At 42.8% G+C, this 17,403-nt stretch overlaps 1 protein-coding gene across 1 annotated transcript; it reads left to right on the forward strand.

Moving 5' to 3' along the window:
- Positions 1–416: 416 nt before the first annotated feature.
- On the forward strand, positions 417–1,505 carry GPR6 (G protein-coupled receptor 6). The gene has a single exon (XM_042985332.1). It carries the CDS (start codon positions 417–419, stop codon positions 1,503–1,505), a length of 1,089 nt encoding a protein of 362 aa, XP_042841266.1.
- The last annotated feature ends 15,898 nt before the right edge of the window (positions 1,506–17,403 follow it).

Here is a 17,403-nt window from a genome sequence, read left to right on the forward strand (position 1 = left end):
CTAGTTTAGGAAAAAGCCTAACCCTGTCGGCCAGAGCCCAGGGCAGGACTCGCCAGGGCTGATGCCCCTACCTAGCCAGGTGCAAACGGGTGCCTGTTGCAGTTACGGGCACACTTACGGGACTGATCTGTGTGTATGCAAGCGCATGTTCTCTGTATATATATATATCTGTGCAAAAACTCAGATATCCGTGGAGCAGTCGTGTGCGTTTCACTCACACGCTCACTCCGTACTCAACAGGTATTTATTAATTTTAGGTTCTCAGCCACTGCTTCCTTGCTCTGCTCTGGGGTCCTGGGGTAGGATGAGCAATATGAGCGAGGCACCCGCGCCCGGGGAAAGTTCCCTGGCGGCGTGAACCACACACCTGACGCTCGCTCTCCCTTTTCCACGCAGGGGTGCAGCGTCAGCCAGCGATGAACGCGAGCGCTTCCTCGCTCAACGACTCCCAGGTGGTGGCAGTGACCACCGAGGGAGCGGCGGCGGCGGCCACAGCGGCAGGGGCGCGGGACAGCGGCGAATGGGGGCCCCCTGCAGCGGCGGCGCTGGGGGGCGGCGGCGCGGCTAACGCGTCCCTCGAGCTGTCTTCTCAGCTGCCCGCGGGGCCGCCGGGGCTGCTACTGTCGGCGGTGAATCCTTGGGACGTGCTCCTGTGCGTGTCGGGGACGGTGATCGCAGGCGAAAACGCGCTGGTAGTGGCGCTAATCGCGTCCACCCCGGCGCTGCGCACGCCCATGTTCGTGCTGGTGGGCAGCCTAGCCACCGCCGACCTGCTGGCGGGCTGCGGCTTGATCCTTCACTTCGTGTTCCAGTACGTGGTGCCCTCAGAAACGGTGAGCCTGCTCACCGTGGGCTTCCTCGTGGCCTCCTTCGCTGCCTCGGTCAGCAGCCTGCTGGCCATCACCGTGGACCGCTACCTGTCTCTCTACAACGCACTCACCTACTACTCGCGCCGGACCCTGTTGGGCGTGCACCTGCTGCTCGCTGCCACCTGGACGATGTCCCTAGGCCTCGGGTTGCTGCCGGTGCTCGGCTGGAACTGCCTAGCGGAGCGCTCCACCTGCAGCGTGGTGCGCCCGCTGACGCGCAGCCACGTGGCGCTGCTGTCCGCCGCGTTCTTTGCGGTCTTTGGTATCATGCTGCACCTGTACGTGCGCATCTGCCAGGTGGTCTGGCGCCACGCGCACCAGATCGCGCTGCAGCAGCACTGCCTGGCGCCGCCCCACCTCGCAGCCACCAGAAAGGGCGTGGGTACGCTGGCTGTGGTGCTGGGCACTTTTGGCGCCAGTTGGCTGCCCTTCGCCATCTATTGCGTGGTAGGCAGCCGCGAGGACCCGGCAGTCTACACCTACGCCACCCTGCTGCCCGCCACCTACAACTCCATGATCAATCCTATCATCTATGCCTTCCGCAACCAGGAGATTCAGCGTGCCCTGTGGCTCCTGTTCTGTGGCTGTTTCCAGTCCAAAGTGCCCTTCCGTTCTAGGTCCCCCAGTGAGGTCTGAAGGCTTTCTTTGTCCTCCCACCAACACCACACCCCCAACAAGCCAGCCTTCCGTGAGCTTCTCGGTGCCTGCTGATGAACTGAGACACCAATAGTGTGAATCTGGCTTTGGGAAGAGAAAGAAAGAATAAACATAAATACATCAAACTCACAAAGGACAAAGAGGCTCGTTGGCACTTTACATATACAGTGTATACATGTGTACATATATATACAAATATTTGTATCTTCTGGAGGTGTTCAGGATGTGGAATTTCCTGTTCTGTGAAAAAACTAAGATGTGGTTGTATACTCAAATTGTACATCACATTTGTCAAGTGAAGACATCCCAATACTGCTTAATTATAGCACTTTATTTTTAGCTGCTGAACTGCCAAAACAGTGTTGCCATTTTCAGGGGCAGGGGAAGGAAAGTAAAAGGTGTATTTTTGTTGTATGTGATAGAATATTTTGCTGCACATGCGTCAGTAAATTACAACGTATTTTGTACACAAATAAACACATAATAAAAATGTAATTTTGGGCATGTGACTACTGAATTACTATTTAAGAGCTGAATTATTAGTACATTTACTTAAAAAGTTTATTATGTATCATCTCCCTCCTATGAAATCTTAATGTACAAAATCATGCATTTGCACATTGTTCATAAATTGTCAGAGATACCTAACACAGATTTGCAGTGGGAGGCTGAGAGGGAGTAATATATTCACATAGCAGTATTCATAGGACACTAAAGGGTTATTGGTGTTATCTGCGCAAATTAATCTGCCCCTTGGTTTCTGCGTTTGGAAGACAAGCTCCAGAGAATGTCTGAAACCATACCTTCCTCTTACCATATGTGCAATTCTGAAACCCTTTTAGTTGTAGCTTTTCCAAACTGGAAAGAATTTTAAATGTTTAAAATTCATATTGACTGAGTATATTTTTGCTGGCCAGTTCTTGTAGCAAAATGCACAGCCTTATGAAATAAATTCTTCAAAGACAGGATTCCAAGATACATTGTTCATGAGGTAAGTGAAGGTATGCTCAGCAGCCTTATCTTCAAAACACTGGGCATTAAGATTCCCGGGGACCAAACATTCCCATTCCACCAATGGATATGAGTCATAATTAAATGGCCCCCTCCCCTCCTTCTTAAAGGATGATGTGAGGATAAATAAGATAACACGTATGGACATTTTGAGCATCTATGAAGAAATACGCACACAAGCACAAATTGTTACTGGTCTTAGGCCTTAGGAAAATACCACAAACGAATTTTTTCATACAGTCCAGGAGTATTTATTGAGTGCCTACTATTTGCTAGACACAATTCCAGGGTTTGGAATACAGAAGTGAACAAAGTAGACAAAAAGTTTCAGTGCTCATAGTGTTACATTCTCATGGAGGAGATGGCCTACAAGCAAATAAACACACACACACACACACACACACACACACACACACACAGATATTTGTTACAAAGAATTGATTCATCAATGCAATTTTGGAGGCTGAGAGGTCCCAAGATGTGTAGTCAGAAAGCTGGAGACACAAGAAAGCTGATGGTATTGTTCCAGTCTGTCTTGAAAGGCCTGAGAACCAGGAGAGCCCATGGGCTCAAGATCCAAGAAAAACTGATGTTTTAATTTGAGACCAAAGGCAAGAAAAGACCAGTGTTCGAGCTCGATACATTGGGCAACAGAAATTCCCCCTTACTTTAGCTCATCATTCGTTTCTGCCTTCAATTGATTAGATGAGACCTAAGACCTACCTACATTAGGGAATGCAATCTGTTTACTCAGCCTACCAAATCAAATGTTAATCCCAAACAGAAACAACTCATAATAAGGCTTGACCAAATGTGCACATCCTGTGGTCTAGTCAAGTTGACACATAAAATTAACTATTACACTAAGAGAGCACAATGATACAAAATAAAGAAGGAAAAGCATTTATTGAGGAAGTAGTCAACTGTGTCAATGTTGCTGTGAGAATAAGGAAAATGAGGATTAAAAACAATGACTATAGATTTTTTTCATGTCAATATCATTGGTGAACTTGACAAGAGAAACTTCTGGAGAGTAAAGGGGAAAAATAGCTTAACTATAAAAGATACAAGAGAAAATGCATGGGCAACCTAGTCTCCAACATCTTGCCACAGAAGTATGACCTTTTTAACACTATAAAATATAGTACACTTTATAGGCAAATGGTTTTATAGTGTCTGTAAATTTAGAGCCAGGAAGATTAGTGTTATTGCTCATTCATCAAATTAACATTTTATAAAAAACTAACCTTCATAGACTATTCAGCATCGTCAGACACTTTCAGGCCCTATCAGTATCCACAATGCATTCAAGCAGACTGAAATAACAAAAGCCCTGGCTGCAAACGTTTCCAAACATGTGGTGGAGAAAAAAAATAGAATTTTAGAGATGGAACAAAGAAGTCAATATTATTATACATTTTATAATTACAGAGAAAAATTTCTTGCAATCAGTGAATTAAGTAAGTTCAACACTAGGATAATAAGAGAGGGACCATGGATCTGACTTCAATCTATTTGGTATTAATATTCAACTTCAGCCCTAGTCCTAATCAAAATGTTTGAGAGAGCCAAGAACAAGGAGATGCTAAACAATCAGGTTGTTAATATCCTGGCTTACGCAGTTGGCCAAGCTGTGTAATGTCAGTAGGCTTCATATTAACCAACTTGATGATGTGCAGATATAAAACTGTGAGTAGGTCTTGAAATATTTCTATGGAGGAATGTCACATATTCATTTGATGTATCCAATATTAAGACTCTCCTGTTTCAAGACACTATGCTAGTTGCTGGAAGTATACACTCTTTGAAAAAGGCAAGATTCACTTAAACATCCAGTTGCCTACCCACTTTGCTGTGTAATGGGCATCCAAAATGTAACACATTTAAAATTGGGCCACTAATATTTACCCAAAATCTGCTCTTTCTCCCTTCTTTCCTATCTAGGTTAATGGCAATGCCATCTTTCTACCTGTTCAGGCCAGAAACCTTGGAATTACACTTACCCCTCTCTTTCTCTCATACCTCCTATCAATGTATCAGCAAAACTTGTCTTTATTTTCAAAATATACCCAGAGTCCAGTCTTTTCTCCCCATCGCCACCACTATCATCATCTCATGCCGGAAGTACCAAAGAAGACTTCCTCTGGTCTCCTGGCTTCAGTTCTTGTGCCCTTCATTCTATTGTCTACACAGTGGCTCACCCCTCACAAGCAGTTGCTCCTTTGACCACCCTTTGGATCCAGGCATGACCCCACCAGCAGCGCAGTCTGTCTCAAAAGGACAAACGTGGGGAAAGAAGTATTTAGGCCTGAAAATAGGACTTGAGCAAGAATTTCCTGAGTAAAGAATTCTGAGGTCCTGGAGACCTGATGCCTGGCCTGCAAGCGGGGACATAGACTTTGACCCCAAGAGAAAGAACACAGTTGGAAGAGTCCTAGGACAGGGGCCTCTAAGGTATGAAGGGCCCTACATGGCCCATAGCAGTTTTCTATTGCTGCTATAATAAATGAACACAAACTTGATAGCTTAAAACAATACACATTTATTCTTTTACAGTCGTGGAGATCAGTGTAAAATAAATTTCATTGGACTGAAATCAAGGTATCAGCAAGGCTGAACTCCCTCTGGAGGTTCTAAGGGGAGAATCTGCTTCCTTGCCTTTTCCATATTTTAAAGTAGCATTCCTTAGTCGCTGACCCCTTCCTCCATCTTCGGTATATTATTTTGCCTAAATGGTCATGTTGCCATCTTCTGTAGCCAAATCTTAGGATTATATTAAGGGCCCTCCCAGGTAATCCAAGATAAGCTCCCCATCTCAAGATCCTTAATAACATCTGCAAAGCACAATGCAGGGAAGCAAAAAACAAACAAAAAAAAACCCCCAAAAAAAAAAAAAAAAAAAAAGCAAAACAAACAAAAAACAAAAAACCAGGAGACTAAGAAGCAGCAGCCAGGGGAGACCTTTGGAAAGTCAAGTGGAAAAATGTTTTAAGAAGTTAGTGAGCAAGTTGCATAAAGTCTGCCCAGAGGTGAAGTAAGAGAGGATTTAGAAAGTGTTAGATTTAGGAATATGTTGGTCATGGGAACCTAAGTGAAAGTAGTTTCAGTGGAAAGCAGGATGAAGCCTAGATGGCAGTGAACAGAGGAGGAAATGGAAATTTTCCCATTTTTTCCCAATAAATGTAGCTTAAACATTTTTTTCTGTTTATTTTTTGAGAGAGAGATACAGAGAGAGACAGAGTGCAAGCAGGGGAGGGGCAGAGAGAGAGAGGGTGACACAGAATCTGAAGCAGGCTCCAGGCTCTGAGCTGTCAGCACAGAGCCTGACATGGGGCTCAAATCCACAAACCGTGAGATCGTGACCTGAGCTGAAGCCGGACGCTTACCGACTGAGCCACCCAGGCGCCCCTCAATAAATTTAACTTTAAATGAAAGGAGATAGAGTAGTCGCTAGAGAAAAATCAGGGGTCACAAGATAGTCTTTGTTTTGTTTTTTAAATATAGGCAAGAATTGAATACATTATTAGACTGAGAGGCAAGTACTATATAATTAGAAAAGCAGAGGATAGCAAAAAGAAGAAAGATGGCTGACAAACTGAGGCTTCAGAGGAGGAGAATGGGATCTAGGGCACAGTGTCACAGGAAGAGAGGGACTTAGGCAGAGGGAGGTGGAGACATAGCTCTCCTGCTCTGACAGGAGGCAAGGTGGGAATGATTGGTACTGATAGAGCTAAGTTTATAGGTGGTGGGAGGAAGTGCACAGAGTTCCTATCTGACAACCTCAATTTATCTGAAGGAGGAGTGCCAGTTAAGTATCAAGAAGTATCAAGAACCTGAGTTAACAACATTGGGAACAAAGCTATGAACTTGAGATAACGATCATTTAATCAAAATTGAAAGTCAGACTATACCAAGTATTGTAAGACTGTGAAGCAACTGGAATTCTCATATATTGATGATGGGACTGTAAAATGGTACAACACTTTGGGAAATAGTTTGGTAATTTCTTAAACAGTTAAACGTATGCTTACCATACAACCCAGCCATTCCACTCCTGTAAGTATTTAGCCAAGAGAAACAAAGCATATATGCCTGGGAGGATAGGTGAAAGGAACTAGCCAAGCCTGCAGACAAGGAGTCCTGCTGTCTCTACAACTCCAGCCAGAAAGAGACATCATCCACTTGGCAACTTACTAGATGGACCAGTTGGATCAGAACTCCTGTCCAGGGGCAGAGAGAGAGAGGGAGACACAGAATCTGAAGCAGGCTCCAGGCTCTGAGCTGTCAGCACAGAGCCCGACGCGGGGCTGAGCTGAAGTCGGATGCTCGACCGACTAAACCACCCAGGTGCCCCTGTTGATGTTGTTATTAATCAAGCTTTATGAATGCTGAATTTCACCTAGTCTAGATTTCATGGGCTTAAGTGCATTTTTGCTTCTCAAGTTTCCCTCTTTCTTATTTTTCTATGTTATCTGTTTTCAGTAATGTATATATCTCAAAAATTGTCACTTCATTATCTTTAACTATGGCTCTGAAAATAATATGAATACAACATATGGATATTTGTATAACATTTTTGACACATAGTGAAGATTTATCTCCAAAACAGCGATCCAAATCAATATTATGCCCACTTTTTCGGGTGGACTGAAATTAAGATCTACATATTTGCTATAAAATATTGGATCTTTGATTTTCAAGTAGAACTTTGATACTTAGGCATCTTTGAACAGGATAACATTGACACTGATTATGTCACCTCAGCTTCCCTCAAACCAGATTCTTTGTACAGAAATACAAACAAAAAACTAACCAGCAAACACACACATATTCTCTCTCTGTCTCTCTGTCTTTGTTGCTCTGTCCCTCTTTAACACACACACACACACACACGATGATTCCCAAGGTTCACTCACTAAGAGGATACATCCAGTGGTCATTCGTGTTCAAGGATGCTCTGCAGAACCGAATTATTTTCTAGAGAATTGCAGCCATAAGAAAGACATTTGTTAGGAGGATCAACCCCAGACGTGTACATAACCAGCAGAGTCAACATTCCCAGCCAGAGTGGTGGCTAGATGAATACATTTGAATATAGCCATGCAAGTGGAAGGAAGTGGGGAGAAGGACTTATCATCACTAAGAGAATCCTCTGAGCACAGTTACTTAGTCTGGGAATGCTATCTATGTTAGGGAGAAAGGGTCTATGTATTACAGGCCATTTGGTGTGCAGGTGAGAGCTGCATCCTGGAAGTCATGGTGTGATCAAATCCAAGAATGATTATAGTGCCTGATGGTGGGGTGTTACTGTAATATTCAAATAAGCTTTATATTAAAAGAATAATTGCCCCCAGACGTTATTATTACTGTTATTAATGGGAACACACAGTAAATAAGCATGAGACAGCATTTTTTCTTTTGCTGGAACTGTGTTAAATCTGTTTTGCAAATATTTTACACAAAGATGCTTCTGAAAACCATGGCAGAAGGTAAAGACAGCTAAATAATCATTTGTTTCATAACATTTGATAAATCACATTTCCACCGCCATGAATGCACATCCACTTTATTACTGAAATGGCAACAGCTGATAACATTATCTTTTGTTGCTGCGACATTTAATCAGTGACGGGTATCACTGGATAGGCTGGTACCAAACCAGCAGAACTTTCTATACCATGCAATGTGCATGTGAAAACCAACCTGCCTGGACTTTGCAGATTGCATGTAATTCCAGGAGCCTGTGGCTGTCTCCCTTCCTCTCCATGTTGGGACCACCTTCTCTGTCCAGAGAGCCACTGGGTCTGCTGGCAGTTTGGGTTGTAGCATCAGAGAGGGTGAGGGCTGGAAGGGACCTTAGAGGACATTTTGTACAGCTTCCGTGGGTTTCAGATGGTGATATTGGGCCTCAGAGAAAGCGGGACGCTTACCCAAGATTGCGGCGCTACGAAACAGGGAAGACAGATCTGGAACTCAGTTTATCCAAGTCTCCTGGTTTTTCTTCCCTGTCACATGAGGTGTTTGGTGATCTGTCAACCATACAGACTCAGGGGTGCTCTCATCTGTCTTGCGGCCTTTCCTTGCCCCTCCTTGTGTGCTCAGAGATGTCCCTTCCTTATATGTTAGAAAAGCAGTTGGGCCAGGACACCCCACCAACCTCAGTGCCTGGACTAGGCTCTAAGCATTATAGGGGTGATGACCCAGGCCTGACCGTTGGCAGGAGGGCACTGATGGAACTGTTTGCAAAGCCTGACATTCTCTCTTCCAGACTACAAACCTAAGGTCCCACCACTTCAGAGTGCAGGTTCTTTGGTATAATGGGGGAAGGGAATTTTGACCCCAGACTCTGCTTATCATTCATTGAAAACTCAAAGATTGGCTTCTTCTTCTTTCCATCAGAGCCCACAAGACAGAATGATACCACCCAGGAAGCAGAGTTTGGTGGCAGCTTCCAGATCCATTGTTGGGGATGACAATCTTTTTGGCTAAGCATCCGATGAGTTGGTAGACAAGCTGAGTCATTGCCCCCAACACCAGAGCCAAACTCTCTTGTGCCCGGTCATTCAATCCAACACCTGTTCTGTGTGTCGTTTGGTGCTTAAAATGCCATCTTCAACAACTCAATCATGCAGTTGACTATCTCAGGGACTTTAGGTTAAGCTTTTAGCCTAATCACTCAAGAGTTTTTTTACCTCCCCCAATTAAGTTTAATGTAGATTAATGAATTAAAAGGTAAATCTTTATTCTATTAAAAACTTAAAAGAAAATATGCGTACCTATCCATGACATATATAGAGAAGGGAGGACTTTCTGAGTTTATTTATTTATTTTTTAGGACTTTCTGAGTTTAAAAAGCAATGAGCAAAATTATAAGGTACATAAGAAATTGAAGTATGTGTGCTAAAACAAATTCTGCCATAAGCAAAATTAAAAGAAAAAGAACATAGTAAAGAAAATATTTTAAAACTATATGTGACAAAAGGATTACTCTCTGACATCTGAAGAATTTTTACAAACCGAGACAATGTTAATGAACCCAACAGGAAAATGGAGAAAAACATGAAAGGCATTTCACAAAGGAAGATAAACAATTGTTCAATTATATTACCCAAAGAATGTAAATTAAAACGAGATGCCATTTTTCACCTGGCAAGTCAGGTCGTTTTTAAATGAAATTATCAAATATTCACAAAACAATAATCACACTGTCTCATTGAGTTTACAATATACATAGAAGTAAAATGTAAGACGGCAATCACACTTGGTTGCCTAAGAGCAGAAATTTGTGAATTGGGAAAAAAACCGCATGTTGGAGAAAAACGGTCTTTGCATTGTTTGGGAAATAGTAAGAGTGCTGTATTAGTTTCATTTAGCTGCCATAACAAATTACTACAAATTAGGTGGTTTAAAGCAACAGGAATTTATTCTTCCACAGTTCTGAAGGCCAAAGTCAAATCAAGGTGTAGGCAGGGCCATGCTCCCTTCGAAGGCTCTGGGAGAGACGGCTTCCTTGCCTCTTCCAGCTTCTGGTGGTCCCAGGCATTCCTTGGCTTGTGGCTACATCCCTCCAGTCTCCGCTTCCATCTTTACATGGCCGTCTAGAACTTGTGTGTGTCTTCTCTTCTGTCTCTGATAAGGACCTCTGTCATTGGATTAGGGCTCGCCCAGATAATCCAGGATGATCTCATCTCGTGAGGTCCTTAATTACATCTACAAAGACCCCTTTCCTAAGTAAAGCCATGTTCAAATATATTTTATATGGTAGTTCTCGGTGGAAGAAGTGGTTTCTCACGAGGTAGGTCTCTGTGATAGACATAGGCCCCTGGTATGTTTTTAATGAGGGAATGCAATGACTTGTCATGTTGTTTGGATGTATTCCTGCAGACTGTCTGCTTTCTATGCGTGTATTTTCATGTACAGCACCATGTACATTGATGGTGTTGTGCGGCGTGAATCACCTTGTGTTTCTTACCTGTTTCTCTCAGCGCCATGCCTTTTGGCTGTCATCGCGGCTGTTGTCGACTAAAGATTGTGCTACTCGCTGCTTCATCTCAGCTTGCACCACATTCCAGTCTCCCAGTAATGCCACTCAGCTTGCTTCCAACTTTCTACAACCACAAATCGTATCGACATGAACATTCCCAGGTATGTCCCCTTATTAGCCAGCCTGAAATTTTCTGTGAATTACATACACCCAGGAGCAGAATTACTAGATCATTTGACTCAGAATTTGACTCAGTAGAGCTTATTGTTCTCCAAAATGGCTTTATCTCTATATTAGTTGTCCAGTATCACAGAAGTAGCAGTATTTGGAATTTTCCACGTAGCGGAATAGATACAGTAGTGACGCTTATCACTGTGGTGTCGCCCGTGCCACACGCACACCTGCTTGCTGCTCTGGCCTCCTTAGTTTCGCCCCATGAACTGGCCCCACAGGCCACGGTTCCTTGAACAAACCTGGACACCAAGGCCAATCAGATATTTTCCACCAAGAATTTGGGAAAGACCCAGTTAGAGGACGCAGACACTTGAATGGAAAGCTTATATCAAGTCAGAGGTGGACTGGTTCCACCACCTTCAGCACGTTTTTTGCCCTAAGCTAAGCGAGGAGAATCGGCACAGAGAGAATCCGAGAATGGACCTGACCTGTGGCTCCACCAGAGGTGACAGAAGTAGTTTATCTCCTTGATTCTCTGGACCTGGTCCTTTCGGGTCGGCCTGTGTGTTGTTTCCCATTTTGGATGTCTACAAGGTTAGTTCCTCGTTAAATCCTTAAAAACAAAAACTGACTTTACTACTAGTTTGAGTAGGCTAAGCGTCTAGCAACTGAATAGCTCCTAAGAAGGTATATAGCTTATTTTCCTGTCTTTGTAGACAGAGCACACTGTTTTTCTAATAGTTTTCTTGGAACACAGCTAAGTCGTTCATTTATATGTTGCCTACAGTTGCTTTTGAACTGCAAAGGCAGATTTGTTACCGTATGGCTTACAGAGTCTGAAGCTTTATTATCTGGACCTCCACAGGAAACGTTTGCCGACCCCAGCTTCATCTTTAGATAACTCAGTGGCATCATTACGAAAATTATCCATTGCAGTCTGCTTTGATACAGTGCTGCACTCAGGACTTCTTGGGGCACACAGAGGGCTCTTTGTGCCACACTGCATGTGGCCTGAGAGCTGTGATGCACTAGCAACTGGTTGTGTCTCCCCCAGACTCATGGCCATTCTGCTCTCTGGGTGGGATGGCGGCACCGTGGCAGCTGTTCCTGTGTCTCTCACCTCCTCCGATGTCTGTTGGGCCTTCCCCCTTGCCCCTTCTTTCTTCCCTCTCTTCTGCCTGCAGCTTCTCACTTTGCATTTTTGCCTTTGGACATTGGCTTTTAGGGCCAGCACCAGTCCCCCTGTGCTCCGCTGACGAGCCATCAAGACACTGCATCTCCTTCAGTCTTCTTGGCTGAGGGTCTCCTGATCATTTTAATCACGATTTGGTTTTCTCTTTTGTTCAGACTCCTGACACCTCAACACTGGGGAAAGTGCCAGAAACAGAGCAGTGGAAAGGTACAAAAAGGACTCCAACAGTTCTCTGGGACACATTAGATACTAGGCATTGGAACAAGTGTGGGGATGGGCCACCCTTCCTGTGCACCTTCACCTGGACTCTGCTTAGTCACCTGCCCACATCTGTGCCCCAACTCCTCCCACTCCCACACAGGGAAGGGCGGGGCCAGACTTCCAGATGGACCTCTCTGCTGATTGTCTAGGCACACAGAGCCCCCACCCTAGGCTACACCCTCCTCTTTAGAATCATCACTCTGGGCATCTTTGGGGTGAGGAACGTAAAGACAGAGGCCCTAGACACCCAGATCTCTCCATAGTCTTCAGGAGGCAGGTTTATACAGTAAGGTCCTTGTACATTAGGGGTGTGTGATTTCTGCTCACTGGAGGATGGCACCTTGAACTTCCATGCTGGCTCTTCCTTTGAGTGGCTGTGTGACCTTGGATGAGGCTCTCCACCTCTCTGGACCTCAGCTAATTCAACTGCAAAATGAGGAGTTCCGACGTTGATGAGCTCTAAGTTCTCTTTTACCCCTGCCAGTCTGTTCTGAGCAGCTCACCAGCCAAGATCCTATCTGTCCTGGAGCATAGAGAGATGCCGTGTTGGCTGAGAATCAGCTTCTTCCTCAGGATCTCAGGGGATCCCTTGCTTAAATATCTTGGGAGGGGGTTCATCACATCCAGTGGCTATTCTGTGCTTTCTGCCTCTGACTTAGGCAGAAATGCTTTGAAAATTGGTGGAATTTCATGTTCTAGAAGTTCACCATAAAGCTCCAACCACATTAGAGAAAGGTGTATGAAGAATAGAAAAGTGAACTGATCTTGTCAGCTCCTCTGCTTAAACCCTCATTAGCTCCCTATTGCCACAAAAATGAAGTCAAAATAAAGAGAGCGAGTGGGGGAGGGGCAGAGAGAGAGGGAAAGTGAGAATCCCAAGCAGGCTCCACACTGTTATCGCAGAGTCTGACACGGGGCTTGAACTCACCAGCCGTGAGATCATGACCTGAGTCAAAATCAAGTCTAACACATATCCAACTGAACCACCCAGGTGCCCCACACAGTATTGTTTTTTAAAAAAAAGATGAAAATCATAGGTACATTGACAGCATTTGGGTTAAAACAAACAACTACAAACAACTGTTTTGCAAAGGGTAAAAGACTGCAAGAGAACATACCAAATGCTGAGTGTTTACGTTAAGTTAGGGGTATGTTTGGGGCGCCTGGGTGGCTCAGTCGGGTAAGCATTCGACTTCGGCTCAGGTCATGATCTCCCGGTTCCTGAGCTTGAGCCCCAATCAGGCTCTGTGCTGACAGGTCAGGGCCTGGAGCCTGCTTCAGATTCTGTGTCTCCCTCTCTCTCTGCCCCTCCCTCACTCACACTCTGTCTCAAAAATAAATAAACATTAAAAAAAATATGGGGAATGTTTGATTTCTCATTATCTTTTCTATATTCCAAGCTATTTATGATGTGGCACCTTCCTGATAGAAATAAAAAAGTATAATAAAGAAATTATAAAATGGGGGATATATTGTCTAGTATTAAAGACAATATAGTATTGTGACCTTCTTACAAAAGTTACAAATGTAGTACTTGGCCTCTTGTTCCAAATTTCTAGTTCAATTTCCTGCCAGTATTCTCCACACACAGTAGCAAGGTCAACTCTTAATCAACTCTTAATCATCATAGCGAGTGCTGGGATGGCGTGGGCTCACAGCAATCATCTCTCTGTAAGAACAACCACCCTGTAACACATTTTAGGACTAAGGATGAGTCACTCAAAAATACACTCGCTGGTGGAGTTTTACAGAAAGTCATACCAGCAAATAGTGGAAGCCATAGTCCATGGGAGTCCACTGAGGAGAAAGGCCAGCTTTTATCCACAGAGGCTTTAAGAGGCTTGAGAACATTTTCTTCTTTTAAGTTAATTAGTTCTAAATTAAGAATTCATTTGGAAATTGAAAAAGACAAGAAATCTCATGTTTACTGTTCTGTTTAAGAATAAACAGAATGAGGAAGGTAAAATCTGAGCTGATCACACGAAATTTGTGTTCAGTTAATGTCTGCTGACTTTTAAACTGGAGGTCTTTAGTACCTTTGAGTTTATTTCCTACACATGTTAGTTTCCCATTGTGGCTGTAACAAATCACAAATTAGCAGCTTAAAACAACACATACTTATTCTTTTGCAGTTCTGGAGGCCAGAAGTCTGCTATCAATTTCACGGGGCTCAAGTCAGCAGGGCAGGCTGTTTGCAGAGGCTGTAGGAGAGAACACAGGTCTTGTTTTTTCCACCTTCCAGAGACTATCATTCCTTGGTTCATCATCCCAGCATTTTCTCCTGCCGTTTCCATCCTTACATGGCCTTCTCTGTCTGACTCTGACCTTCCCGACTTCCTCTTATAAGGACCCTTGTGATTATATTGGGCCCATGCACTTAATCCAGAATAATCTCCCCATCTCAAGATCCTTAACTTAATTAGAAAGTTCTGCAAAGTTCCTTTTGCCATATGAGGTAACACAGGTTCCAGGGAATATGACACAAACAACTTTGGGGGGGGGGAGGGGGGGAGAGGACAGTCATTGTCCCACCTACCACACTATGTATACCAAAATTCTCTATTTGGTTAAAACGAACAAAACTTCTGAAAATAAAGAGAGGAAACATTTTTGTAGTTAACAAAAGTATTTTAGTATATGTTATATGTAATAATTATATTACAATGTGGCAATAAAAAAGTGCCCGAATTGGAAAGGACTCACATTTTAATAGCCTCATCAATTTTTCTGACAGAGATGGAAATTTTAAATAAAAGCAGCATTTGTCTCAGCTATGAAGGCCAACACTTTTTTTTAAATGATAAGAAAATGTATGCTTTAAAATTAAAGTATTGATTAAATGGAGTCTTCTCGATTCGTAATGAATCTACTGTATCCTAAAATCTCGATATTTCTTTTTTTTTTTTTAACGTTTATTTTTGAGACAGAGAGAGACAGAGCATGAACGGGGGAGGGGCAGAGAGAGAGGGAGACACAGAATCTGAAACAGGCTCCAGGCTCTGAGCTGTCAGCACAGAGCCCGACGCGGGGCTTGAACTCACGGACAGCGAGATCATGACCTGAGCCGAAGTCGGACGCTTAACCGACCGAGCCACCCAGGCGCCCCAAAATCTCGGTATTTCTAACCATCACTACATCCTCCATACGTGCCCTCTGACTTGTGATAAATGTAAGATTTTGATCAGCACCCTTTCTGCCAGTCGAAGAGGAACCACAAGGTAGTACTTCCAGAACACCACTCCAGCTTGGAACACTGCTGCCTTAGCCCTTACCTATTTGGGACCCAGTTAAGAACTAGGAGGTGAGCAGGAATGACCTCTGAACCTCCAAAACAGAAAGTACTAAAGACCTCCACTTAGCATCCCGTACTCAATTCTTAGGAGAGCCATCAGGCGTGCACACAGAGCCACACTACTTTACTTTAGACACCTTTCTAATAAATGTGATCACCTAACTTCCCAAGGAGATAGAAGACGATAGGATTTACCGTCGGTGGATACAATGACCGCAGCAATAGTGAGGCCTGGGGATGAAGGTTTGTGTGGGGAAACCTCACGGAGCACGCATGCGCACACAGATACACTTCCTGAGTCTCGGTTCCAGCAGGTGAACAGCCCAGGCCCCTTCAGAGCACCCCAAACAATGACAAAATAACTGCTGTTCAAAAAATAAGCTTTGAATAACCTAGAAAAGGAAAATGATGGTTAGCTAGCTCTCCTTAAGAAAACAGAGAAGTATTTGGATGATTTTAGAAAAAAGTCCTTAAAAACTCAGTTTCCCCTCCTCTAATTTTCTTGAAAGGATAAAGCCTCAACCACCCAGAAAACTTGGATCCCTGAAATGACTTACTCTCTGGTATCTAAGTAGCTATAATTTTTTTTGTAATTTTAAATTTTCATTCATTTGCATTCAATTCGTTCAGAATTTTTGGTAATTCTATCCCAGTTGAAATAACTAAAATTTTGCCTTAGTGTAACATACAAAGAAAGGGTTTGCCAAGCAAACTAATAGCATAAATAAGACTTCAGCGAGATACATGTAGTTTGCCTATCAAAAAATATAAATAAAATCCTTTGAAATCCTTCTGTACAAATAGAAGCTACTCAGATATGTATTTTCTGTTCATTACTCTTGATGTGGACACATCTGAAATTCAGTTGCATTTTATGTACATAAAAAATAGTAAGAAAAAGTTGTATTTCTTTAACTATTTAGATTCATACTGACCACCTCAGTTTGTCCATGTTAATGAGAAGTTTTTCTCCTTCCCCCTGTGTATTATATTACAATTAAATCAGTGATAACTGAATAGTTTAAAAACTATTTATGTAAAATGAAGATTTTTTAAGGGCATAATCACCATTTATGACATAAAGATATGAATTATATTTTAAAGGCTTTCTTTGTTAAATTCAAAATATCAAACAACATTTTAATTGAAAAATGTACCCCAATAGATTCAACACCCAGCAAAGCTTACGAAAGCTTCACAAATGTTTGCTCGTTGTCCTAATTTTTCTCTTGTAGTCTTATTTTAAAACACTGAAAAAACAATTTTCACATTCTGTAAATCACAAACAGATGAAAAGCTGAAGTTACAGATTGAAAAAAGTTTCATGTATCTTGTGGGATTACCAAGGACCTGGAGTTGCTCACACAAATGTAGACAGAAGCATATCTAGGAGACTCATCTGGAAGGTGAGGGTTAGTATTTAACATTTTCTAATCTAAAATTGGCTTAGCGCCTTATTACTTTATGTTCGGAAGAGTTTACAAACAGTGGTTGTATCTGACTACACAAACTATTCTGGAAAAAGAAGTTAAATTCAGCCCCCAAAATTAGTTTATTTCCCCTAGCAACTAGATTTGGTCACATCTAACGGTTTATAACTGGACAGCAATTAGTTAATACTTTTGACTTCTAAATGATTATTTAAATATTGTTTTCGAAAACAAAAGTTTTGACTAAATAATACCTGAGACTCGCTTTGCACTAATCCAGAGGAGGACGAAAAAGACTATGAGTTGAGAACTGCAGAGGCTGGGTGCTGAGAATATAGGGATTGGTTACACTCTTCTCTCTGCTTTTAGTATGTTAACTTTTTCCATAATAAAAAGAGAAAAGGAAAAACTATTTATGTTGAAGACAGCTGAAAGAAAATAAGACAAATTAGGAGTTTAGCATCAGAAAAGGAAAAGTGAATCTGAACTGTTAATTAACCTCACTTTTTAAAAGTTTATTTATTTATTTTGAG

The sequence above is a fragment of the Panthera tigris genome, chromosome B2 (assembly GCF_018350195.1).
Source record: "Panthera tigris isolate Pti1 chromosome B2, P.tigris_Pti1_mat1.1, whole genome shotgun sequence".
NCBI classification, from domain to species: domain Eukaryota; kingdom Metazoa; phylum Chordata; class Mammalia; order Carnivora; family Felidae; genus Panthera; species Panthera tigris.